Source organism: Nicotiana sylvestris, chromosome 10 (genome assembly GCF_000393655.2).
Source record: "Nicotiana sylvestris chromosome 10, ASM39365v2, whole genome shotgun sequence".
Classification (NCBI taxonomy): Eukaryota; Viridiplantae; Streptophyta; class Magnoliopsida; order Solanales; family Solanaceae; genus Nicotiana; species Nicotiana sylvestris.
The window spans coordinates 87,585,734-87,612,660 of record NC_091066.1 but is presented as its reverse complement, the minus strand read 5'-3'; the positions used below and the strand labels follow the sequence as shown (position 1 = coordinate 87,612,660).

Sequence of the window (26,927 nt, the reverse complement as noted above, 5' to 3'; positions counted from 1 at the left end):
ATCAAAATGGAGTGGGTCGTTTGAAGTTGTGTTTGTGACCCCTTTTGGTGCTCTTGATTTGAAAAATAAAAATGGTGAAGTCTTCAGAGTTAATGGGCACCGGGTCAAGCATTACCTTGGGAAAATTATGACAGCTACGTGGTGACGCTTCTTCATTTCAAATGATGTGATGGTAACATGCGTCGTGCCACGACGTTAAATCAGGTGCTTCTTGGGAGGCAACCCATGTGTTTTTCTTCTTGTTTTCTTTGATTTTATTTATAGTATAGGATTGATTTTTGGGCTGACTGGTTGTGAGATGTTGCAGGGTTGTATTGATGCAGTGTAAGACATGGTGGAAAAATGCACAGGTCTATGAAGTTGCCAGTGTTTCCGCACTATATTTTGTGCAGTCCGCACTGGTGAAGGGTGATTCGAGACCTCTTTGAAGTTTGGCACTGCAGCCGCACTACATTTTATGCGGTCCGCACTGGACCTCTGCGGCCGTAGTCCATTTTGTGCGGACAGTAGAGCATTGCCTTCTCAGGCTTGAGCATAACTATGCAGTGCAGACCGCGGTCCATTTTATGCGGTCCGCACTGGTTGGCGAGAATGGGCCCCACGGGCTTTTTTATAAATAGACCCTAAGGGCTCCCTTTTACACTTTTCACAAATTTGAATCTCAGAGAGTATAATCACTGTTCACATACCTTACTTGCTCGTAATTACTTGTTGGAACTTATTTGCTTCAATTCATCTCATAATCTGGTACCATAATCTTCCTTTTACTTGTTTAATTTTGTCAATTTCATTTAATTTTCGTTTTTCTTAGCTTCTATTTCTTCTTTCTCTCGTTTTTTCTTAATTGCTAAGTTAGGTTAGTTTAAATTTTTATTCATGTGGAATTAGTTAGCTTAATGGACTGAGTAATCATTTAGCAACACCTATTAGGTGCAAAAATTGGACTTAAAAGAAAATTTTCATGAACCCTAGCTTAGTGCCACTTCTGGGCACTCTGTGCGGACCGTAGTCGTTTTTGTGCGGTCTGCGGTGCCCAGTGCGATCCGCGGTGCCATTTTGTGCGGACCCCACTGAAGAACTTCTAGGAAGCTGAATTTTGGGCAGTGTTGCCGTACTATATTTTGTGTGGTCCGCACCGGCCCTTGTGCGACCGCACTACCATTTTGTGCGGTCCGCACTGTCAAGATACAGAGGGTAGGTATTTTGAACCCCACCCATGTGCGGACCGCATGGCCATTTTGTGCGATCCACACTGGCCCCTGTGCGGCCATACCCCATTTTGTGCGGTCCACACCGGGTAATTTTTGTGAACTTCTGCAACTCTGTTTCCCTGTTCTGGAACACTGATTTCAATTGATTCTTAATTGCTGCAATGATACTAACAAATTTATATGATTGTGCTTGCAGATCATGGTTAAACAACGAGGACAAGGCTCGAAACAACCTGACAGTGGTGTATCCTCCCGGGGTGGGAAGCAGAAAATGGTATTACTCACTGCCCAAGCGAGGAAAAACATCAACAATATGAGAAAGGCCATAAAAGCAGCTGATACGGCCTGTGACATGTCGGGGAGTGAGTACGAGCCCTTCGGGGAAATTTCTTTGGATTCTATACCTGAATACATCCCTGACTGGCCGGAACGACATAGATTGAGAGACACTCCTCCACCATCACCCACTGCCCAAGCACCAACACATGTTTCTTCTGGGTCGTCTGAGGGCTCAGTAGCCGGTAGTGGGGAATACTCCACCTCCCCCACAACTTCATTATCCAGGGAGGGTGCAGGAGGAGGTGAAGAGGTTATATAGGGAGATGAGGAAATAGAAGAAGGGGGTGTGCCTCAGGTGGGAGGCGTTTCTAGAACAAGGAAGCCCGAATCTTGGGAAGATAGATTTGTAAGTGAGGTGGCGTACCATAAGTTTCGGGAGTGGTGGCCAGTGAGAAAATTGATTCCGGAGAGGAGCTTCATAGATAGAGACCTACTACTTCACAACTCCGACGTGCAGAGACAGTTTAGGACTAGAGTGGGCTGGGAGCACTTCATGGATGACTGTGTGGACGCCAACGAACACTTGGTCAAGGAATTTTATTGCAATGTAGCCCACATCAAAAAGGGCTCCAAAGTGACCAAAGTTCGGAACTTAAAAGTGTTACTTGATGGGAAGTCGATCAATGAATACCTGGGCTTCAATGAGGAGGATGAGAATTTGTACATGACGAAGATGGAAATGGTCGAGGAGGTCCGTCCATGGCTAGCACAGTACCTGCAATCCCAGGTACCGTCCCCGACTGGTTGACTGCTGGAGTCAAGATATTGAGAAGGAGCTTGAACTTTGAAGCAAGGGGATGGAAGACCTTTGTTTGCAGCCAGTTAGACACTACCAATCATAACACCTTACCTTTCCACTGGGATGTATTAGTGGCTTCTATCATGGCAGGGTATCCCCTCAACGTGGGGAATGTTATGTCCAGAATCATTACTGTTGTGGGCGCGGAGCATGATCGGAATTATCCTTTCCCCAGTTTCCTCACAATGTACTTCCGGGACCTGAATGTGGATAAGAGGCCCTATGATATCAAGGTCAAGGTAAGGGCCCCGTTTGCCTGGTACAGAATGCAGGGGGATGACAACCCCAAAAGCAAGAACTTCAAAGGTACCGCTACTGCTCCAACTGGCCAGTCTGAAGAGCCAGTTTTGGTAGTGGCTCCTACTGAGCCTATCTCCACTTCTACAGACATCCCTCCCGGTCCTTCCACATCTACAGCCACTCCTGTCGGTCCATCCACCTCAGTAGGCCCGTAGATTCCATCTTCCCAGGCCTATCCTATTACTGCTCACCAACTAAGCCATGCGCTTCTTAGCGTAAATAACTGGATGCAGACTTCTTCATCCAAGTTGTCCACACTCACCACTGTGGTAGAGGCTCAGTCAGCACCTCAACCAGCACAGGTTCCACAGTCGATAGAGGATGCGCTTAAGGAGATACTTGACAACCAGAAGAAGATCCTCAACACTCAGGCAATGCTCTCAAAGGTAGTTGATTGACATAGCAAGGCTCTCAAAGAGCTTGCTCGAGAGCACAAGAAGTTGAGGAAGACACAGGCCTCCAAAGAGGCAGTGAAGGTGTTGCGAGCTGATGTAGACAGACTGAAGGCGGATCACCTGCCTTTAGATTTATTACTTCAAGACCCAGCACCAGCAGTTCATCTAGAGCCGGAGCAGTCATAGAGGCCTCCCAAGAGGAAGAGGATGATCCCTCGAGCTGATGATGCAGTCATCCAGCTGGCTGACCCACAGGAGACCTCTTCCAGTCAGCCACAGGGTGCACTACCAATAGAGCCTGTCCAGGTCCAGGCCTAGGTCCCAGTAGCAGAGCAGCAGGCCACATGGGACCAGTCTAAGGTCCCCAAGCACAGAGAGGACCCAGGGACCACACATGACCCTATGCAGACAGACAGGCCATAGGGAGTTTCTTATATCCTTTTTTCTCTTATCCTTTTGGTGCTTTATTAGACTAGTTGGCATTGGGGACAATGCCAGTTTTCATTTGAGGGGGTAGACCCTACCTGTTATTCATTCGGATGATTGTATATATATTTGTTACATTTTTATGCTTTATTGATTTTTCATCTTTGGTTTGTATATAATTCTGATATTTTGTTACATTTATCATACTTTTATTTTACTTTGGATTTGTATATAAAGTTATATTTCATTGTACATATTCATCCTATCTATTGTATATTTAAATCCCCTCTTGTATATATTCATTCTATTTTTCGCAAAAAAATTTCGTTTTTAGCTTCTTATTTGTGATTCATAGCTTTTTGTTTTCGAAGTTTGCAATAAGCCTTTGGTTTTCTTAATGCCACGGTTCTTTCCCAAGGTAGAGTTTTGTGTGAACCGGGTGGCTCTTCCCAATGGTGGATGGCATGACAACCTTCTTAAGGATTTGAGTCAGTTTTTCTTTTTTGTTTTTAGTAGTTAGTAGTTAAGGGTGCCTCAAGCAAAGCTTCACTTGGGCCTAGCACATTTGCCTTTGATCTTATGGTCAAAAACAAATTGTTGTGTTTAGGATGGTGAAAGTCGTGACCTTGAGACTCTTGTGTTGACCGATAATCATCAAGTGATTTTTTGGGACCATTGTGTGCTCAAATTGTATATAAGGTCATTGTGGGCCCCTGACTCTATGTCTTTATCAATCCCTTAGCTTGTGTGGTAAGTAATTGAATTGCAAGTCCAAGTCCCGAGCCATTGGTCTAGAATTTGCCCTGAATGTTTGTTGAGGCGAAATCATAAGTGAATTTTGAATTAAGGCATGATTATAGGCTCTCTTTTATCTAAATAATAGCTTGAACAATTCCATAACCTACCAATGATATGACCCTAGTAAACCCTTTTGAGCCTTGGACCTTTTTCTTTCAAGAACCATGATACAAGACGATACCCGTTCTAAAAGATACTCTCTCTTGGCACCTGATCTTTTCTTTAGCACATGGAAAAAGTATAAGTTTGGGGGGAGAGACCAGGATGGCAACAAAGTGGTAAAAAGGCACAAAAATGAAGAAAAGGGAAGGCAATGAAAAAGAAAGAAAAGCAAAAGACAAAAAGAATGCTCAATGTGAAAAAGAATAAAAAGGGATTCAAGAAAAGCAAAGAATGAAAGGTGTGAAAAGTTAAAAAAACGAGAAAAGGTTTGAAATGCATAAGAAATAGTGATAATGTATCTCTCTAACCCCTTAGAAAGAAGTGAAATGACTCAAAGAGTCAAGTGAATGTGAGCCAAATGAATCAAAAGAAGTGCTTAAGGGAAGATGGAACTCACTTAGACCAAAACATGTCCTACCCTGAACCAAAAGCCTTCACATTTTCTCCACAAAATCCCTATATGATCTTGAGTTGAATGAAGCTTGCATTAGCGGATACTCACATAAGGAGTAAACATATGGTACTTAGAGCCGGATTTGTGACCTTTTCTTGAGAGAGATGAGTGAATTTTCATTAACCTCATTTTGTGTGCCAATATTCTAAAGGTGAGATTTGCTTGGGGAGAGTTGAGGATGTGTGAGTTTGGGTTCCACAATGACCAAAGTAATTGAGAGAGTTCTTTGATGTGTTGAGTCAACTTTTGATGCTCTTGTGTCGCACTCGATCTATGGTTTTTCAAAGAGTAAAGGTTGTTAATGATTCATATGTATTGAGTGCAATTGTTAGTCCCAATTGATGCTAATTGAGGTTGCTTTAGGACAGCTGAAAAATTCTTGGATTTTCCCTTAAGGAGTGGGTCTTATTTTGTTTGCTTGAGGACAAGCAAAGGCTTAAGTTTGGGGGAGTTGATAACTAGGTATTTTGACACATTTTATACTCCTTTTTGCTTACGCTTTAATTATAGATTCATACAAAATAGTCCCAAAAGGCTCACAAGTTGTGCTTGATTGCAGGTTTGATCCACAAAGTGACTAAGATGTCAAAGATCAGCTCAAAAGGAGTGAAACTTGCACAAGTACCAAAGACAAGACAAACTTAGGCAAAGGAGGCCCAGTGCGGCCGCACTACACTTTGTGCGGTCCGCACTAGGAGGTTCAGAGACTTGGCATTTCAAGCTAAAAGGCGATGCGGCCACACTACACAATGTGCAGTCCGCACTGGAGTCCATGCGGCCACACTACCATTCTGTGCAGTCCGCAGAGCCAAGGTTTAGAAAAGATGAAAAATGGAGTTGTGAAGCATGTGCGGTCCGCGGTCAAGTTTATGCGGACCACACTAGAAATCACCGCGGCCGCAGTCTCTTCTATGCCGTCCGCGGAGCTTAAGTTCAGAGAGTTGATTTTGAATCCAAGAGTCCTAGTGCGGTCGCAGTCCATTCTGGGCGGTCCGCACTAACCCCGTAGGGGCATTTTTGTCCAAATTTTCCAGCTTAATATAAATAGAACTTTTTTTCAATTTTTAAGGCATCAGACATTTTAGAACAGCAGCTGCGCTCGTAGGAACATCTTTTGTAGCCATTTTGGGCATTTTTACTTACTTTTTATCATTGAATCTTTGTATTTAGTTTAACAATTAATTAATATGTGTTCATCTTCATGTGCTTCTCTGTTTTTCTCTTCAAGTATGAGTAGCTAGATCCATTAGTTAGGGTTGTGGCTCAACCCTAGTGTGGGTAATTGATGGGTGTTGCAATTTAGGATTAGATTGACTATTGGTGTTTGTTATTTGGATCAATTTCATGGTTTAATTACTAAATCAGTGGTTTCAAACACTAGTTTGTACTAAGTTGACTTGGGCTCTTCTTGAGAAAGAGAGCATAAGTCTCCAGAATTGATCCAACAAGGAATTGGGATGGACTCAAGATAATTGATAGTCCCAATTAAAGGGTTAAACCTCGAGAGAGTAATACCTGACTTGAACACTAGTTGCTTGAGCATATATGCATACCCAATTGGTCTTGAGAAAGTCAATTGGACAAAATCACTCTTTCTACCGAGAGATGTAGAGTAGGTAGTATCGAGCAACGGTTATAGCATACACCCCAATCATGTCAATCGTACCTTAGATGTAATTACCCATCAATTGACCACCTAGGCGGAAGTCACTACCCTATTGCCTTTTAAACCATTAGATACAACTTGTAGCATTTTACTCTTAGCTTAATCTAGTTGCAATTATAATTTGTAGTTTGATAATCGTAGAATTATAAAGAAAACCCAAAAATGAATAGAAGTGTAATTTGGAACAATCACGCAATCCTAAGCTAAATAGACACTCAATTCCATTCCTAGCTCTCTGAGGAAATCGATCCCGACCCAAAAATCGGGCAAAAGCTATTGCGACCCTCTTTCACTACTTATTAGTGGTGCGGAGTTGGCAGCGATCAAGTCACGATGCTTATGTCATGGTAAACCGAGGGGAAGTTCGAAGAATCAATTCGTTTCTTGTCATTATACTCTAAAAAATGAGGGAACTATCTGTATACGGTCAAAATCGGGCTTCCCTAATTTCGTATGACTAATTGAAACCAGGGTGGCAGACCAAGGCTCGGTCTCGCGTTGTATCGGACTATGACACGGAGATGGATTGCTAAGCTCATGAATAAATGACCGATCAAGATCGAGACCGAGGCGGGGTCGAAATCGAGCGAGGTCGAGGGAAGCCTGCTAAGTCGAATAACAGAAAGCCGAGATATTCGTGACCGGGCAGGGATCGTGGCGAAAATCTCGACACGTATCAAGTCAAGACCGGACATTTAACCAATCATGAGATTTTCTTCTGTATTTAGAATTGTACCATAAGTAGAATTCCTCTACTATATAAATGTGGTTCTAATCATTTTGTAATCATGAGATTCACGTTACAAAAGCTATATATTCACTTTCTCTTAAGCTTTCAATATTCTTATTATTGTGTTCATATTTTCCGGCGAAATATTCACTTAATTCGAGGGCAGTCTAGCTCAAGGATTAAAGTTATACATTTTATTTGGTTTGCTCCATTTATATTCGCAGTTAATTCGATTGTCAATTTAAGTTTTCTCTCAATTTGTGCTAAGTGATTCACGTGTCCTTAAAACCGCAGTATAAATTCAATTGTTATCTATTTTTAGGGTAAACACATACATTGTTATAAAGAAAACAAAAAAAGAAAAGAAAAACAATGTTCACTAGCATTTAGAACTCATCTGTTTTCTACCTTGTCAGAAAATGAGTAAATCATTGATATCCTGCCATGACCAAACCAAATAAATGCAGCTTTAAATAATAATTCTTCCTTCTTCATCTTCACCATCATTATTCAGACCAGTCCAACATCCAGTCTTTTTTCTTCCTTTTCTTTTATCCCTTCATTGTTACAGAGAACAAATTAGAAAGCTGTCTGAAAACACCAGAAATATATGGAGAAACTACAAATGTATGTTAACCAAACACTATGTTTATACAAATACTACAAACTTTTCTTTCTTGGTTTCTTGTGTTTGTTAACACTGTTTCCAACTTCATCTTCAAACATTTCCTTCGATTTTTATGCACTATCTTGCCCTACAGCTGAATTCATGGTGAAAAATACAGTGAGATCAGCTTCCTCTATGGACCCAACACTCCCTGGAAAACTTCTTCGTCTCCTTTTCCATGACTGCTTTGTTGAGGTAATTTACTAATCTGTTATTACTCATTATAATCATTTTACAAAAATTGAAATTTTTCCTATTTATCCTCTTGCTTTTTTTTTTTCTTTCTAAAAGGGTTAAACTTCTATAGACGGATAGTGTAATAGAATTTTTATACTGTCAAATTACCTAGAAGAGCTAACTAATTGTAATTATCCAAAATAAGTGCATTTTACGCCGCCACGCTTCATGTCAAAAATCTGTTTCTTATTACAGTCGAATCTCTCTATAATAGTTCATTTGTTCCGAATGTTTTTGAATATTACATCGAAGTGCGGTTTTATAGAACATATATTATAACATAACATGAAAATTGGTTTCGGAAAAACTTCGCTTTTATTGTGAAGTATTATTATATAGAAATGCTGTTATAAAAAAGTTTAACTGTTATAATATAGTGTAATTCTGAAAAGAAGAAATTTTTGATAGATTGTTTAGCATACAGCAATATTGAGTTTTAATATAAAAAAAGTACTAATAATTACTGCCGGTTATGGAAAAAAGAGTCAATTGACTCATAGAAGTGTAATCCAACTATCTAAACTTGCACAATTTTCAGAAAAAGTGTCTCATTCATTAATTAAGGGTAGCGCTATAAAGTTATAATATGTTCGCACACCTAACAAAATTAACCAAATTAAAATTGATGAAGATTTAATTCATGTTTTTATGTCATCAGGGTTGTGATGCATCTATACTTTTAGAAGGGAATGGAACAGAGAGAAGTGATCCAGCAAACAAGTCACTTGGAGGATTTTCAGTAATAGAATCTGCAAAAAGAGTTTTGGAAATCTTTTGCCCTAGAACTGTTTCTTGTGCTGATATTATTGCATTGGCTGCTAGAGATGCTGTTGAATTCGTAAGTTCCACTATGCTCATTTTTCTATATTCTTTTCTTTTGCTTGTCGATTTATTTCATATTTGTTGACGTGAAGTAGCGAGGATTCATATAAATGACTCCAACAAAATTGTTGACTAGATATAGATGGTAAAACGATGCTTTGTATATCTGAATAAAGCAATTTTTATCTTCTACATTGAGGTAAAATGGAAAAGGAAGTTGAGGAATTAAGCGTCGTACCCAAGAAATAAAAGAAGGATTATAATTGTTAACTCACGAATTGGGGGAAAAAATACCGCACAAAGGAATTGTACCTATTATGACTTCTTCAATTTTTACATGCTTCATATACACCAGTCAATATTGAATACTACAATTTGTAGTGCTGGACAAGAATTTTATACCGTATTGGACCGAAATAGATATAAATAGAGAACATGAACAATTATAAAAATCCATATAAACGACGTCGACTTACTTGATGTTACATAGTAATAATAGTAATTGTTGTTTTCATAATAACATTATAGTTTGCAAATTGAAGCGGAGCTACCATGAAAGATACGAGCACGTGAACTTTGTAGCTTTTGTTCATTTTTTCTTGTATGTATTAAAAATTATACTAAATATTCGTAAATATTTAACTTTAAACTTATTAGTTATTATTATAGTATATTATTAACTTGAGATAGCTGCAGAAATTCATAAACTTCAATTCTTAGATCCGCCGTTGATAGTAAATACATTGTTTTTGAACAGGCAGGAGGGCCAAACGTTCAAATTCCAACTGGGAGAAGAGATGGGAAAATTAGTTTGGCTTCAAACGTGAGACCAAATATAGTGGACACAAGTTTCTCAATAGATCAAATGATTAATATATTTTCTGCAAAGGGATTGTCTTTGGATGATCTTGTTATTTTATCAGGTACATATATATATATACTTCTCTCTCTAAATCCCTTCTTGCATAGAATCATTTAATATGATTAAATTTTAAGCATGAGAGAGATATGTTATTTATACTATTAAGTTGGTTTATAGTCTAGTAGTATCGATAACCTCCGCATGTACATGCAAGTGTGTCGAACTTCTCCTTTCCCCTCCCTTTTACTATGTACAAAAAAATATAAAGAAAAATTGCAATATAGATACGTTAATTTCAGCAATTAGAGGCGGCTTCCTATATAATACCACCAAATTAACAAGATGCCAAAAATTTCGAAGTTGAGAAGACTACTACTCCCTCCGTCTCATAATATATGTCGTGGTTACTAAAAATAGTTATCTCAAATTATTTGTTATTTTAGAAGTTCAAAACAAAATTAATTATATTTTTCTCTTTTTATCCTTAATAATTAATTATCTTAGAAGACTACAAACACATTACTTATGGAGATGACACATAAATTGAGAAAACATTTAATAAAGGTAAAGTAGTCAAAAACTATTTTTTTTCTTAAGGAGCGTGGACAAGAGAATCACGACACATATTATGAGACGGAGGAAGTAATAATATGTGGTCAAGGTTTTCAATATTAGGATCCCACAACTTTATGAGTTGATAGTAATTTATCAAGGGGTGAATTAGGTTCAAGTAGGGTCACTAGAATTTAAAGCCATTTATTCCTTACCCGACCAAATATTTATCTTTTCTTCCATAGGTAGTTCCAAACAATTACTGTTATTATTTGGTTAAATTGTAAGGGATATAAGGATAATAAGTATCTTATTTTTTAAATGTTGTTTAGCTTAGTTTTTAAAAAAAAAATTATATTAAGATATAGAGCCTCATAATGCATTTGCGGACATAAAGTTTAATTTTAATTATTTTTCCCCCAACGGAACGTGTACCTGGATACATTAATTCCTTATGGCAGTTATATGCTAGAGTTCTTTGTGGATTTAGTATAGATTCGTATATGGATGTCTGAATTTAAGGAGAGCTTCTTACTAAGTCTTATATTCTACATGTAGGGGAATCAATTGCTTTTAGGGGTTTATTTTTTAAAAAAATTGGAAATTTAAGTCTTGTAATTAGTTTATCCTATAAATGAAAGGAAAAAAAAAATTGATACTTAAAGAGGGTATCCTGTTTACATGAGTTTAACTTGTAGACAATGACAGGAGTAATAAAACTTTACAATATTGTATCACATTTAATTTCTTGATATAGCAGGTAAGTCGTCTTATTTTTAGAGTTGCAAATCTCATTTATAAAAGTTATTTGTATATATTTTTTTGGAAATGTATGTATATAAGTTAAACTTGGAAAAAAGGTTCAAGTTTTCCATTATACTATTTGAAATTGCTCTAGTTTGTCCTTTATTGCACTTTTAGACCATTCCTTATCATTAGAAAATATCGTCGTATACTTATCGTTAAAATTTAATGAAGCTCTAGGGTGAAATGGATGGACTCCACGTGTCTAAACTCTTCACCAAAAAAAAAGAGGTTCCAATTTACCCCCAACTTTTTAATATGGTTTAAAATTACCCTCGGACTTGTACTCTGCTAGGATCAAAGGTACAAACAAGACTTTTCACTAACAACAATAGTACTAATACTAGACTGAAAATATAACATACACCAAAGTTGCTCAATTCGAACAGTACGTGATTCCATTGTATGTGTGTGTGTGTCACAGAGGAAACTGATACATTGTTGTATACATGCCAAAATTAAATTGTAGGAGCACACACCATAGGATCAGCACATTGCAATGCATTTAGTGATCGTTTTCAAGTGGATTCAAAGGGCAATGTCAGTCTCATTGACACATCTTTAGACAGAGAATACGCAGCTGAGCTAACAAAGCAGTGTCCAGCAGGAGCAAATCCCTCAATTACTGTCAAGAATGATCCCCAAACCCCTCAACTCTTTGACAATCAGTATTACAAAGATTTGTCAGCACATAAGGGACTTTTCCAATCTGATTCTGTTTTGTTTAGTGATGGTAGAACAAGGAAAAGAGTGATGGATTTTGCAGATGATCAGAACATCTTTTTTCAGGGTTGGAGTCAGTCTTTTGTGAGACTTGCTGATCTTGGAATTAAGTCTGGGGATGAAGGAGAGATTAGAGGTTCTTGTTCAGTCACTAATTAATGTGTGATATAGAGAAGTAGCCAGAATTAAACAGATTATATTGTTGTAATTAGCTTTTCTGCCTTGATAGCCTATAAATGATGGTAAGTGACCTGTTATTGATGTTAAAACTAATAATATTTAAATTCTTTTCACGCTTCGTTTGTTGAAAGGAATATATATATGTTTAACAAGTCGAATTGCTTGAAATTAGACTACTCATACTGTTTAACCAAAAATCTGAGTCTTTGGTCATATCTAAAAAGAAATTCGGGTTACTGATAATCAGGAGACAAAAATAAAATACTTTTGAGAACGATGGTAAAGAAGCAAATAGATGTATATTTCAATAAATTCTCAATAGTATTCTGTGTCCTTACAAATGATGATACTTCTTCCTTTTATAGATAATTCTAGGTAAAGGAATGAAGTCTCAGCTTTAATGATATAATCATGAGTAATAATGATATTAAATAAGCCGTTATACAATCATTCCTATTAAATACCAACTTCATAACGTATCAAGTATTTAATAATGAATTAGGACTCCTTTCTGTCACCAGATCTTTGCTTTCAATGCCTTCTATCCGTTGGCTGTAGATAATTTAAATTGGTACGAGACTCGTATCTATACGTTGTCTCGTGCCTATTTAAATTCTTCTTCCCGTGGCTGTTTCCATCCGTGCCTCTTAGTCAATTGCTGCGCTTTGACCATTTAACTAATCCACGTGTCATGTCACATCATCTTTTAATATAAACTCAGTTTTTTCCCAATACAGATAGTCCCCCCACTTTCCATTTTTTTATCAATTAAATAATTGGGAAGTGGATCTTCATATAAAAGGAATTTTTACCGTAATTAATGCTCATGACAGTACTAACGTCTCATCAGTCTTTTCCATTTAATGTTCTGCCCATGTGTCATTTTCTAATTGATTCCACTATTCATACTCTTTTTCGAGACTTTTTCACTCTCACTATTTACGAAGTGATAGCTGCCTTTATTATAGGCTTTTCATCATTACACTTAAAAAGTTGACGGTTCCCATTTTACACATAACTTTGTCCTCCTTTGTCTTCTTCACAAATCTTCAGCACATACTTCCTTCTTAACAATGTCTTCTTCAAACCCTAACCGTAAAAAAGTTCCAATTCTAGATCAATTCCCCAACGCCCCTGTTAGACACAGAAGAGGCGGAGGAGGTAGGCTTCGAACAGGGTTAGAATCTACGCGAGGCGGCTCCTCTGGTTCTTCTTCAAGGAGTTCTATCCCAAAAGCCCCTTCTTCTAAAAGTAGGGAAATTCTTGATCCTTCTCAAGAACCCTCAGTTGATGATATAGTTCCCGGCGATTTGTCTTTTGAAAGTGACAAAACGTCTCTTCAAAAACAAATTAAAAATTTAGAAAGAGCCGATACTTACCCAACAATAGTAACCGAACTTACAATCCCCACCATAAGAAGAGATTGTAACTGGAAGGATAGTCTCCGAATGTCAATTCCTTCCCCAAATCAAAGAATTTCCTCTTTTAGAAGTGGGTATTCTTCTGTTTACACTTACCCCTTCACTTTAGGTTTCAATCCTCCGATTGACCCAGTTATTCTCGATTTTTGTCGTTTCTTTACAATTTGTTTGGCCCAAATTGGTCCATTGGTGTGGAGAACAGTGGCTTGTTTGAGATATTTATCTTCCAAGGCCAATGTCAATTTCACTTTTTCTCACCTCATTCATCTATACCATCCTAACTTAATACGCCATGAGGTTTTTACCTTAACTGCAAGGAGCAAAAAGGTTTTGGTAAATCCTGAGGATGATAAAGATCGTGGATGGTATATTCGTTATGTTGCTGTCCGCACAGTGGACTTGATTGGTGAAACAAATATTCCCTTCCCTGAGAAGTGAAATTTTGAACGTAGGTTTCCTTTTATTTACCGTACTTACTTTTGAGAATTTTAAAAGAAAGTTGTTTTTTAATCTCGTCCCTTCTTGGTTTTTTGTAGCAACCATGGGAGATGTGGAACCTATTCCCAACTTTCGTGGTTGGGTAGACTCACTTTTGAAGATTGCTTCTAGGGAGCAGAGATCTTGGAAATCAATTTCTTCCTTACATGGCTGGAAAGTCAAAACACACGGTATCCCCTCTTTTATAATTTTTTTTTTTACATGTTAAGCGCTTTTTCCTCAACTTTAATCATGTATATCCATCCTTTAATCAGGATTTGGCATTAGAGGAATGACAGCTGAAGTAGCTATGGCCATTCGCATGTCTGCGAATGCTGCTCTTGATTTGGATAAGGCTCGAGCCTTGCTGCCTAAAAGGAAAGCTGCAAAGGAAAGTTCTGAAGAAGAAGAGGAGAATACCTCCCTAATTACCAGGCCGAGGGTCAGGAGACGAATAATCATTGATGATGAAATTGAAAACACTCCTGCTCGTACCTCCGCCACCGAGCCTGTTTTGATTCAATCTGATGAGGACACCGAACCTAGAGATAATGATGAATCAATTCAGCATCTTTTTGACAGTGGTTTCGAGAGTGGCGAGCTCGGCCCTGTTTTTGATGAAGCTCCTCTTTCCTCATTTGTTCCTATTTCCTCCATTCCTCTGCCAACCGTAAGTATTTCGTTACCAGTTTTGACGACTTCCGTTCTTTTGCCAGTCTCTACTGCTCCTATATCCGTTCCCTTGGTTGTTTCTACCGCACCTTCTTCTGCTCCTGTGGTTTCTACATCTTTTCCTTCCATTCCTTCCACTGCTCCTCTTCCCTCTGTTCATCATACAGAGACAGGTTCTAGCAGTGGAGGTATGACTATGAGAAGTGTTACTTTGGAGGTTCCTGCCAATTATAGCCTCTTGAGGAAGACCGGCAGAGCCGATGTTTGGCTCGAACCTCTAATTGGAGATATCGAGAAGAAGAAGATGGAGAGCCATAGCTGCTTAACTCTGATGAATGACGTAGTTCATTCTACTTTTAAGGTATTTTTACCAACAAGTTTTTTTTTTTTTAAAAAAAATTATCTTCAATCTCTCATTTCCATGACTTACCTCTGTAGGCTAATCTTATTGGCACGGAATTAATGGGAAGAATTTCCCTACTGGAAAGAAGAGCTCGTGAGTCTGAAAAGACTATGCACGAGGCCGAGGAAATAGCTAGGGGAGCCCAGCTTGAAGCAACCAATTGGAAAGAGCAGTTCGAGAATGCTCAAGGGACCATAGAGGAGTTGCAAGAAGATAAAAATCTCCTGGAGCAGCAAAACCGTGGTTTAACTTCTGAACTGGCAACTGTCAAAGCCTCTTCAAGCCAATTGAAAAGAGACAAAGAGCTTTTGGAATGCTCTTTGTCAGAACAATTATCCAGGGCTAGTGAAGAAGTTAGAGAGCTGAAGGCACTTTTGGCTAGGAAGGAAGAATATGCAGGAGAGTTAGTGCAAAGCTTGACTCAAGCTCAGGCTGACTTACAGACTTCCTCTGACGAGATTCATGCCTTGAAGAGTTCTCATGCTTCTCTTGAAGCTTCCCTTGATTCCCATTTAGCTGAATATCAAATCTTAAAAAACGATCTTGCTATGTGGGAAAAGGAATATGGACTTCTAGAGGAAAATTTTAACATAGAAGTGAGTTGGGCTTTCCTGAAATCTCGTCGTGATGCTTTGACGGAAGCTGCTCAAGAAGGTTTTGACTTGCAGTCTGAACTGGCCAAAGTCATAGATACCATCGAGAAAAGCCAACAGTCTGCTGATACTCCTTCTCCTGCACTTGAAGTTCCTGGAACAGAAGAACTTTTAAATGAAGAAGTGCATACTGCAGCAATTGGGATTACAATTCCTGCTTCAGCTGAAAACGTTGCAATTCCAGCTTCAGAGGGTGAAACTTCTATGACCCAGTCTGTGGAAGTTGAAGCTTCCGTGACTCTTGTTTCCCTCATTGATCCTAACATCTCAAGCTCTGCTGAAATCGTTCCTGTTGCTGCTTCTTCAGAAGTTGCCACCGTGCCTGTGGATGAAAGTGAAATAAATATTGCAACTTCTGATGTGCTGATCCCTTCAATTGAATGATGGTTTTATCCCTTAGTTTTTTAAGGGATTTTTTGGTGAAAGTCCCAAGTTATCATAATGGGGCACTTGTATAAACTTTAATTGACTAAGTTTCTACTTAGTCTTTTTAATTATATTAAGAAGTTTTGTTAGTACTGCAATGTGTTCTATTCTTGCCTTTAGCTTACTTATTTAGGACTTATAGAATAGTTTAGCATTTTTATCCTTTGAAAATGCTTTATGATACTTCTCATGACTTATTAACATGAGGCTTATAAAAGAGGGCCCTTTTATTTTATCGACACTTAATGAAGAAGACGTCTCAACTTCATAATGGTGTTATAATACGATGAAAGTAATAGGAAAACACACGTTTTATATGAAACAACTTTGGCAAGTTTTTATTCATAAACTTTTAACAAGTGTTTGACTGTTACATGTATTACAATACATCTACAACTTTCTCGTAACTGTTTTTCTTGTAACAGATTTGTAAATAACATAAAATAAACAAGGTTTTTCTTCATAACCTGTTTCAGTACATAGTCATGACCCTATCTTTACATGTTAAGAAGGGTTTGAGAGGTGACTTTGTTTATGAGTTTGAGAGATGACTCTGTTGTTCTCATGAATGCTGAAGACTTCGTAACTTTTTCTCAACACTTGCTTCTTTGTAGCCTATTTTTATTCGATACTCGTATCTGTCTCTTTCTACACATATCTGTGTATAATATGTAGTCCCCCAAGTGTTTGAGAGGTGAAGTATGAAGCCTCGAGCATTTGTTTATTTCTTTTACTTTGGCCCTTTTCCTGAAACAGAAAGATATACGGGACTCGACGGTGCGATTATAGATGAAGATTGTCTGACTCGTGTGTATTTCCATCAGATTAATTGCAACCCTGGGCTAGGAATTTAAGAATACTCCATTTTGCCTTGCAGGTTGTGACTCTTCATTTGGCACGAGTTAGGATATTTTGCCTAGCATCTAAAATCGTTAGTAAAATATTAATAAACCAATAGAGAAATTTTAACATGATGATACCTGACCGTAGGTACTTTCTTAAAAGTAATATCTTTTTAAGTGGACAGCATTCCAATGTGAGGGTAAAATTTTACCATCCATTGTTTCCAACTGGTATGCTCCTTTTCCCGCAATGCCACAGACTTTGTATGGTCCATCCCATGTTGGACTTAGCTTTCCTGAGTTAGCAGCTTTTGCAGATTGGAACACCTTTTTAAGCACGAAGTCCCCAATTTTGAAAAATCTGAGGCGTGCTTTCCTATTGTAATATCGTTCTATTACTTGCTTTTGTGCTGCCATTCTTATCAAAGCAGCTTCTCTTCTTCCTTCAAGTAAATCTAGGCTAACCCGCATCTCTTCATTATTAGATTCCTCCGTTGCCTGATCGTATCGTGTGCTTGGCTCACCTATTTCAACTGGAATTAAGGCTTCCGTACCATAAACCATCGAAAATGGTGTTTCTCCAGTGCCTGTTTTGGTCGTTGTACGATAAGCCCATAGTACTCCAGGTAACACCTCAGGCCAATTACCTTTTGAATCTTGTAACCTCTTTTTCAAGTTATTAATAATAACTTTGTTAGTTGATTCTTCTTGTCCATTCCCCACTGGATGATATTGCGTAGACGTTATTCTTTTGATCTGCCAACTTCGAAGAAATTCTGTAACTTGTGCTCCAATAAATTGTGGTCCATTGTCACACACGATCTCCTTTGGTACTCCAAAGCGGCATATTATATTTCGCCATATGAAGTCTTTAACTTCTTTTTCTCGTACCTGTTTAAATGCCCCTGCTTCTACCCATTTAGTGAAATAATCTGTAAGTACAAGTAGAAATTTTACCTGACCTTTTGCTTGTGGAAGTGGACCTACGATATCCATTCCCCATTTCATAAAGGGCCAAGGGGCTAAAACAGGATGTAGTAACTCAGCTGGTCTGTGCATATTATTGCCGTACCTTTGACATTTATCACATTTGGACACGAAACTGGTTGCCTCTTCTTCCATCTTAGGCCAATAATATCCTGTGCGAATTAACGTTCTTACCAGTGACCGTCCTCCTGCGTGATTCCCACAATGTCCTTCATGTACTTCTCTCATGACATATTCGGTTTGAGAGGGACCGAGACACCTTGCTAGTGGTCCGCCGAACATCTTTCGATAAAGATTACCTTGATATAAACAATATCGTGCAGCTTTTTTGCGAAGCGCGTAAGCCTTTCCTTTGTCATTAGGCACGGTTCCGTGCTGTAAGAAGGCAACAATTTCATTTCTCCAATCCCATGTTAGATGATTAAAATTTACCTCGTTTTTATCAGGTTCAAGAACGGAATGAAATAGATGTATGACTGAAGCATCTGTATTGTTTGCCACGTCTGCTGCGGATGCAAGGTTTGCTAAAGCATCTGCCTCTACATTCTCATCTCTTGGGATCTGCACTACTTTCCAAGTTTGGAATTGCTTTATTAACTCCCGTACCTTTGCGAGGTATTCTTGCATTCGTGACTCTCTGGCTGTATAAGTCCCCAGCATCTGATTAACCACGAGTTGAGAATCACTCTTGATTATAATCTGTGTTATGCCGAGTTCTCGTGCCAATTCTAAACCTGCAATTACAGCTTCATATTCTGCTTCATTGTTAGTTATAGAATGACATTTTATAGCCTGTCTAATGGTCTCACCCGCAGGTGGTACGAGGACTATTCCTAAGCCTGCCCCTTTTACATTAGATGAACCGTCAGTGTATAAAACCCAAGTCCCCGGGTTCGCACCATTAAAAACTAATAATTCTTTTTCTGCTTCTAAATGCATCCCCTGGCTAAAATCAGCCACGAAATCAGCTAGTACCTGAGACTTTATAGCGGTCCTGGGTTGATAAATAACTTCATACTCACTTAGTTCTATAGCCCATTTTGCTAATCTTCCTGAAAGTTCGTGTTTATGCAATATATTTCGAAGTGGAAAAGCTGTAACAACTACAATGGGATGACATTGAAAATAAGGTCTTAACTTTCTAGATGCCATGATCAAAGCTAATGCTAATTTTTCTAGCTGTGGGTATTGTGTCTCAGCTTCCAATAAGGACTTACTTACATAATAAATATGATATTGTTTACCTTGGTCCTCGCGGACTAAAACAGCACTTACTGCGACTTCAGACACAGTCAAATAAATGAGAAGTTTTTCCCCCACCTTCGGTTTTGCCAACAACGGTGGTTTTGACAAATAAGCTTTCAAATTTCTAAGAGCTTGTTGACAATCTTCATTCCATTCAAAATGATCTTGCTTTTTAAGTGCAGAGAAAAACTTAAAACACCTTTCCGAGGATTTGGAAATAAATCTCCCCAAAGCTGCAATTCTTCCCGTTAATCTTTGTACTTCCTTTTTATTAGTAAGTATATCCGGGATTTCTTCTATTGCTTTGATCTGAGAAGGATTCACTTCAATACCACGATTAGAAACAAGAAAACCCAAAAACTTACCTGATGCAACTCCAAATGCACATTTTTCTGGGTTGAGTTTCATATTAAATTTTCGCAAAATTTCAAAAGTAACAGATAGATGAGAAATATGATCATGAGATTGCTGGGTTTTGACGAGCATATCGTCTATATATACCTCCATCGTTTTCCCTAAATGTTCTTGGAACATTTTGGTGACCAACCTTTGATAGGTTGCCCCAACATTTTTGAGGCCAAAGGGCATTACCTTATAACAGTAAGTCCCCCTGTCTGTGATGAAAGAAGTTTTTTCTTCATCACCAGGATCCATTTTAATCTGATTATATCCTGAGTATGCATCTAAAAAACTTAAAAGTTCATGACCTGCAGTTGCATCAATTAGTTGATCTATATGCGGTAAGGGAAAGGAATCTTTTGGACAGGCTTTATTTAAATAGGTATAATCTACACAAACACGCCACTTACCATTTTTCTTGGGTACGACCACCGTATTAGCTAACCAAGTAGGATATTTTACCTCACGGATTGATCCGATTTTTAATAACTTTTGGACTTCCTCCTGAATCACCTGGTTCTTGAAAGCACCTTGTTTCCGTTTCTTTTGCTTTATTGGTGTGAAAGAGGGGTCCTCATTGAGTTTGTGAGTGACCATATTTGGTGGAATACCTGTCATGTCAGCGTGGGACCAAGAAAAGCAGTCTAAGTTAGCTTTTAAAAATTCGATTATCATACCTCGCATGTTCGTGCTTAAATTGGCCCCGACATAAACCTTTCGTTCAGGCCATTGATCAAATAACATCACTGCCTCAAGATCTTCAATTGTCGTTTGATGCTTTCATTTTCTTCAGGTTCTTGAATTGTGTCAGGTCTTGAGTCCAAATCCGTCTTTTCCTATTCAGGTGAAGTTTGATCTTTTTTACCTTCAACTGTTTCCTGTAATTGCTACTTTTCTTTATTCTCGGTGCTCGTATTTGTTACAGCATTGACACTTTTAGCCATCTGCTGATCCCCACGAATTTGGCAAATTCCCCATGGTGATGGGAATTTAATAACCTGATGTAGAGTTGATGGGACAGCGTCCATATAGTGTATCCATGTTCTCCCCATGATCATATTTTAGGCCATTTCCATATCAACTACCTGAAATTTAGTTTCCTTCACAACACCCATAGCAAAAGTTGTTAGAAATACCTCACCTTTTGTTACTACACTTTAATTGTCAAAGCCTGACAAGGTGTGCGCCTTGGGTATCATTTTGTCTTCAGCTTGCATCTCTCGTAGTACCCTTAATAATATAATGTTTACAGAACTCCCTGGATCAATCAAAACTCGTTTTACATTAGTTTCATGTACAAGTAAAGATATTACCAGTGCGTCATTATGTGGAGTTGTTACTCCTTCGGTATCAGCGTCATCAAATGAAATACTTTCATTTTCAAGGACCTGCCGCACTCGTTTCCCGTGTGTAATTGTTACCTTAGAAACCTTGTTGGAGGCTGTATAGGTTACGCCATGAATGTCCTCTCCCCCGCTTATGACATTCACTGTCCTTTTGGGTGAAGGAGGTTGTGGTGGATCTTGTCTGTTTTTCATATAAGCTTGTTTTCCTTTCTCACTAAATAACTCAGTAAGGTACCCTTGCTTTAATAAATGATCCACTTCACTCTGCAGGAATCTGCATTTTGAAGTTTTGTGCCCGTGATCGTTGTGAAATTCGCACCAATGATCCGGATTGCGTTTACTTGGATTTGACCGCATCTCTTTTGGCCACCGTACCTTATCTCCCATGCTTCTTAAAACAGCTACGAGCTCGGAGGTAGAGAAATTAAAATTATATCCACCGAATCGTGCCTTTAAACTCCTGTCATCATCTCGTGATTCTTGTCTGTTCCGATCATTCCTGAACTTTGAAGAAGAACCAGAATCCCGATTCCTTGATTTTTGATCATATTGCTGGCTATCTTATTTCGACCGTAGGTCCTTTCCTGCGGGTCCCATATATGGATCGTACCTATTTTTACCTGATCTTTTTTCAATTTCTGACCTTCGAGTACCGCCCCTTTCTTCATGATGGAGCTTACGTATCTTCTTCGATCCGCAGCTTCGTACTATACCTGTTGTAAACATCATTCCATGTGGTTGCAGGAAATTCTCTAAGACTTTCTTTGAGTCATCTCGTGGCTTCAGAACTTTTGTCATTTAAATTACTTGCAAAAGCTATAGCAGCCCAATTGTCAGGCACACGAGGTAGAGTCATTCTTTCACGCTGGAATCTATCAACGAAGTTTCTAAGCAACTCCGAATCCCCTTGTTTGATTTTGAAAATATCTTCCATCCTTTTCTCAACCTTTTGTGCTCCCGAATGTGCTTTAATAAAAGAATCTGCAAGCTCAGCAAAAGAATTAATAGAATTTTCAGATAAAAGAGAATACCAGGTTAATGCACCCTTGGTGAGTGTTTCTCCAAATTTCTTGACCAATACTGATTCAATTTCTTGTTTGGTCAAGTCGTTGCCTTTTACCCGGTTGTAAATGCAGTTACGTGGTCACGTGGGTCTGTAGTACCATCATATTTCGGGATGTCAGGCATTTTGAACTTTTTCGGAATTGGAAGGGGAGCAGCACTAGGCTTCCATGGTTGTTGTGAGTATTTGTCCATGTCTACTCCTTTTATTACAGGTGGAACTCCAGGGATTTGTTCAATACGCTCATTTTGTTCCTTAAGCTGTTTCTGCAAGGTTAGTACTAAATTTTGCAAATACGAATTATTTAAATTACCTGGTCCCCCTTCTTGTGGTTCACTGGGGGTTGCTCCGTTTCCAGAATTATCAAGACCAGAACGGGGGTTCTCCAATGTATTATTATTAGGAGTTGGTGTAGGTGGCGCAGCAGGCAATCGACTAACAAGTGCCTGAAGAGCTTTGCCGACCTGTGCATCAATTAGCTTTTGCAAAGCTTCAGTTGTAACTCCTTCAAAATGTTCAGATTGCTCTTGTTGATCAGCACGTGATTCAGTAACAGGAGTGCCTTCACGAGATTGACGTGGTGAATTTAGAGGAGAGGGAACCACATTATCTTGATTTTGATGTATTTGATTCTCATGGTTTCCCAATGTGTTGTTACTATTGTTGTTGGCATTGTTGTTTGACATGGTGACGCCTAATAGATAAGATGTAGTTTAAAAGGAAAGATTATCAGATTCCCGGTAACGGAACCAATTTGTTTAACCAAAAATCTGAGTCTTTGGTCAAAGCTAAAAAGAAATTCGGGTTACTGATAATCAGGAGACAAAAATAAAATACTTTTGAGAACGATGGTAAAGAAGCAAATAGATGTATATTTCAATAAATTCTCAATAGTATTCCGTGTCCTTACAAATGATGATACTTCTTCCTTTTATAGATAATTCTAGGTAAAGGAATGAAGCCTCAGCTTTAATGATATAATCATGAGTAATAAATGATATTAAATAAGCCGTTATACAATCATTCCTATTAAATACCGACTTCATAACGTATCAAGTATTTAATAATGAATTTGGACTCCTTTCTGTCACCAGATCTTTGCTTTCAATGCCTTCTATCCGTTGGCTGTAGATAATTTAAATTGGTACGAGACTCGTATCTATACGTTGTCTCGTGCCTATTTAAATTCTTCTTCCCGTGGTTGTTTCCATCCGTGCCTCTTAGTCAATTGCTGCGCTTTGACCATTTAACTAATCCACGTGTCATGCCACATCATCTTTTAATATAAACTCAATTTTTCCCAATACACATACCTATTTTTCTACGTCTCCATTAGTAGTATTTCCTTTGTTTCATTTTATATGATTGTTTAACCGGGCATAGTGTTTAATAAAGGAAGAAACATAGACTTTTGGCACATACAAAAGTATTCTTGGAATTTTGATGTTAAATTAACATGTCAAAGTGAAATAACTTTAAGAGAATGTCGTAGGATGGTACCATTCTTTTGTTTATATAAAAAACACTAAAAATAAAATAATGGCAATATAAGATGAACAGAGAACACAAAACAACAGTTATTTTTGGTAAAGTATGCCTAACATTTATGTTCGAAACTCAAATTAAGAATGTCGCAGAGCAAGAGACATAAGTATATTGTTAGATTTTGAATTCACTAAACATTAACAATTCTCAAGCATGCAACAAATAACAGAGATTGATCGACGAGAATTCTAGAGATAGTATAGAGCAAAAGGCGGAGCTTTCTTCAGTATTGTAGAATAAATGAAATTGAATTACCTAACAGATTTTGCGAGGTGTACTATTTATAACCAACTCACGTGCTCTCACAACAGACTTTCCCAACTAACAGTGTAACTAATACTAATTACTGTTTGGTCTCCAACTAATTACAAATTGGTCCTCACAGTTTTGATACTTCCCCTCAAGCTGGAGAGTGAAACACATCTAACACTCCTAGTTTGGACATCAAAAGATGATGTTGACCTACTCCTAGTCCCTTGGTCATCACATCTACAATCTGCTCGTTCATGGAAACATAGTCAGGTGCAATTAGTCATTCTTTGATCTTCTCCCTCAAAAATGGCAATCTATTTCAAAATATTTGGTCCACTCATGATAAATTGGATTTGATGCTATGTGCATCACTGCTTTACTATATGTATATATTATTACTGGTTCTTACACTGCCACATTAAGCTCCATTATTAGTCCCACTAGCCAAACAACTTTTGCAGTAATTGTTGCCATACTTCTATATTCTGCTAACAGTATGCCACTTCTTTGATTTCCATGAAATCAAGGAATCTTCCATCTTAATCACATAGCTAGTCACTGACCTTCTTGTGTTTGGGCATGCAGCCCAGTCAGAATCATAATAGGCAGTGACTTGTGCTAGTGATCCTCGTCTTAGAAATATACGCATTCCTGGTGACCTCTTGATGTATCTTACAACTTTCCTGACTACCTCTAGGTGAGACTGTTTTGGATGTTGCATGAATTTGCTTAACAATTCTACTGCAAAACAGATGTTTGGCCTAGTTATTGTCAAATAAATCAGATTTCCTATCATTCTTTGATAGCCACTGATATCCTTCAATACTTCATCTCCTGCTTTTCCCATATGATTGTCATAGTCGACTATTGTAAGCTTCAAATTTTGCTCAAGTGATGAATTAGCAAGTTTTGCACCACTTAAGCTTGTATCTGAAATGAGCTCTAGAGCACTTTTTATACCTTTCTTAGATCTCATAACCTCTATCCCCAAAAAATATTTCAGCTCTCCCAGATCTTTCATTTTAAAATTGTTGTGTAAGGTGGTCTTTACTTCATTCACCAGTGCGCTATTACTCCCGGTGATCAAAATATCATCAACATAGACTAATGTAATGACTATATCTGTATTTGTCTTCTTATGAATAGGGATTGATCATAGGCACTATGTAAGTATCCAACACTAATCAATGCATTAGTTAATTTAATGTTCCATTGCCTTGATGCATGCTTTAAGCTGTATGGAGATTTGTGTAATCAACACATTTTGGTCTCCCTCTGCCTATGGAATCGCTGAGGTTGATCCATGTAGACTTCTTCAACTAGATCACATTGCAAGAATGCATTGTTTACATCCATTTGATAGAAATTCCATCCTTCAGCAGCTGTTAAACTGATGATTATTCTAACTGTCATCATCTTAGCAACCGGGGAGAATGTTTCATGGTAGCCTTGACCTTCCTTTTGTGTATAACCTTTTGCAACTAGTCTGGCTTTAAACATGTCTACTTTACCATTTGCCTTATACTTGACCTTATAAACCCATTTTGAGTTAATAGCTTGTTTCTCTGGGGAAAGATCTACTATCTCCCATGTATGGTTATCTTCTAGAGCATGAACTTCTTACTTCATGGCTTCTATCCATCCGATGTCTCTTGATGCTTCCTTAAAAGATACAGGTTCTACAGTGGTAGAGAGTATATATATGTTTAGCAAGTCGAATTGCTTGAAATTAGACTACTCATACCTATTTTTCTACATCTATATTAGTAGTATTCCCTTTGTTTCATTTTATATGATTGTTTAACTGGGCATAGCGTTTAATAAAGGAAGAAACATAGACTTTTGGCATGTACAAAAGTATTCTTAGAATTTTGATGTTAAATTAACATGTCAAAGTGAAATAACTTTAAGAGAATATCATAGGATGGTACAATTCTTTTTATTTTGAAACATACTAAAAATGAAATAATGGCATATAAGATAAACAGAGAGAATACAAAACAATAGTTATTTTTGGTAAAGTATGCCTAACATTTATGTTCGAAACTCAAATTAAGAATGTCGTAGAGCAAGAGACATAAGTATATTGTTAGATTTTGAATTCACATCTCAACATTAATAATTCTCTAGCATGCAACGAATAGTAGAGATTGATCGACGAGAACTCTAGAGAGAGTATAGAGCGAAAGGCGGAGCTTTCTTTAGTATTGTAGAATAAATAAAATTGAATTACCCAATAGATTTTGTGGTGTACTGTTTATAACCAACCCACGTGCTCTCACAATAAATTTCCCAACTAACAGTGTAACTAATACTAATTATAGTTTGGTCCCCAACTAATTACAAATTGATCCTCATAGTTTTGATACTTCCCTTCAAACCGGAGGGTGAAACACATCTAACACTCCTAGATTGGACATCAAAAGATGATGTTGACCTACTCCTAGTCCCTTGGTCTTCAAATCTACAATCTGCTCGTTCATGGAAACATAATCAGGTGCAATTGGTCCTTCTTTGATCTTGTCTCTCACAAAATGGCAATCTATTTCAAAATGTTTGGTCCTCTCATGATAAATTGAATTTGCCGCTATGTGCATTGTTGCTTTAATATCTTTATATGCTGTTACTGGTTCTTACACTGCCACATTAAGCTCCGTCATTAGTCCCACTAGCCAAACCACTTATGCAGTAATTGCTTCCATACTTCTGTATTATGCTAACAATATGTTGCTTCTTTGATTTCTATGAAACCAAGGAATCTCCCATCTTAATTACATAGCTAGTCACTAACCTTCTTATGTTTGGGCATGCAACCCAGTCAGAATCACAATAGCCAGTGATATGTGCTAGTGATCCTCTTAGAAATATCCGCATTCCTGGTGACCTCGTGATGTATTTTACAACTCTCATGGCTGCCTCTAGGTAAGGTTGTTTTGGATGTTGCATGAATTGCTTAACAACTGCACTGCAAAATAGATGTTTGGCCTAGTTATTGTCAAATAAATCAGTTTTCTTATCAGTCTTTGATAGCCACTGATATCCTTCAATACTTCATCTCCTGCCTTTCCC

At 38.0% G+C, this 26,927-nt stretch overlaps 2 protein-coding genes across 2 annotated transcripts; one reads left to right on the top strand and one right to left on the bottom strand.

Moving 5' to 3' along the window:
* The first annotated feature begins 7,802 nt into the window (after positions 1-7,802).
* On the top strand, positions 7,803-12,279 carry LOC104248083 (peroxidase 46-like). Its single transcript, XM_009804273.2, has 4 exons — positions 7,803-8,142; positions 8,843-9,022; positions 9,764-9,929; positions 11,694-12,279. The coding sequence occupies exons 1-4, from the start codon at positions 7,891-7,893 to the stop codon at positions 12,104-12,106; spliced, it is 1,011 nt and encodes a 336-aa protein (XP_009802575.1). The 5' UTR covers positions 7,803-7,890; the 3' UTR covers positions 12,107-12,279.
* A 12,057-nt stretch (positions 12,280-24,336) lies between these two features.
* On the bottom strand, positions 24,337-24,879 carry LOC138879647 (uncharacterized mitochondrial protein AtMg00810-like). The gene has a single exon (XM_070159265.1). The coding sequence runs from the start codon at positions 24,877-24,879 to the stop codon at positions 24,337-24,339; it is 543 nt and encodes a 180-aa protein (XP_070015366.1).
* Between the last annotated feature and the right edge of the window lie 2,048 nt (positions 24,880-26,927).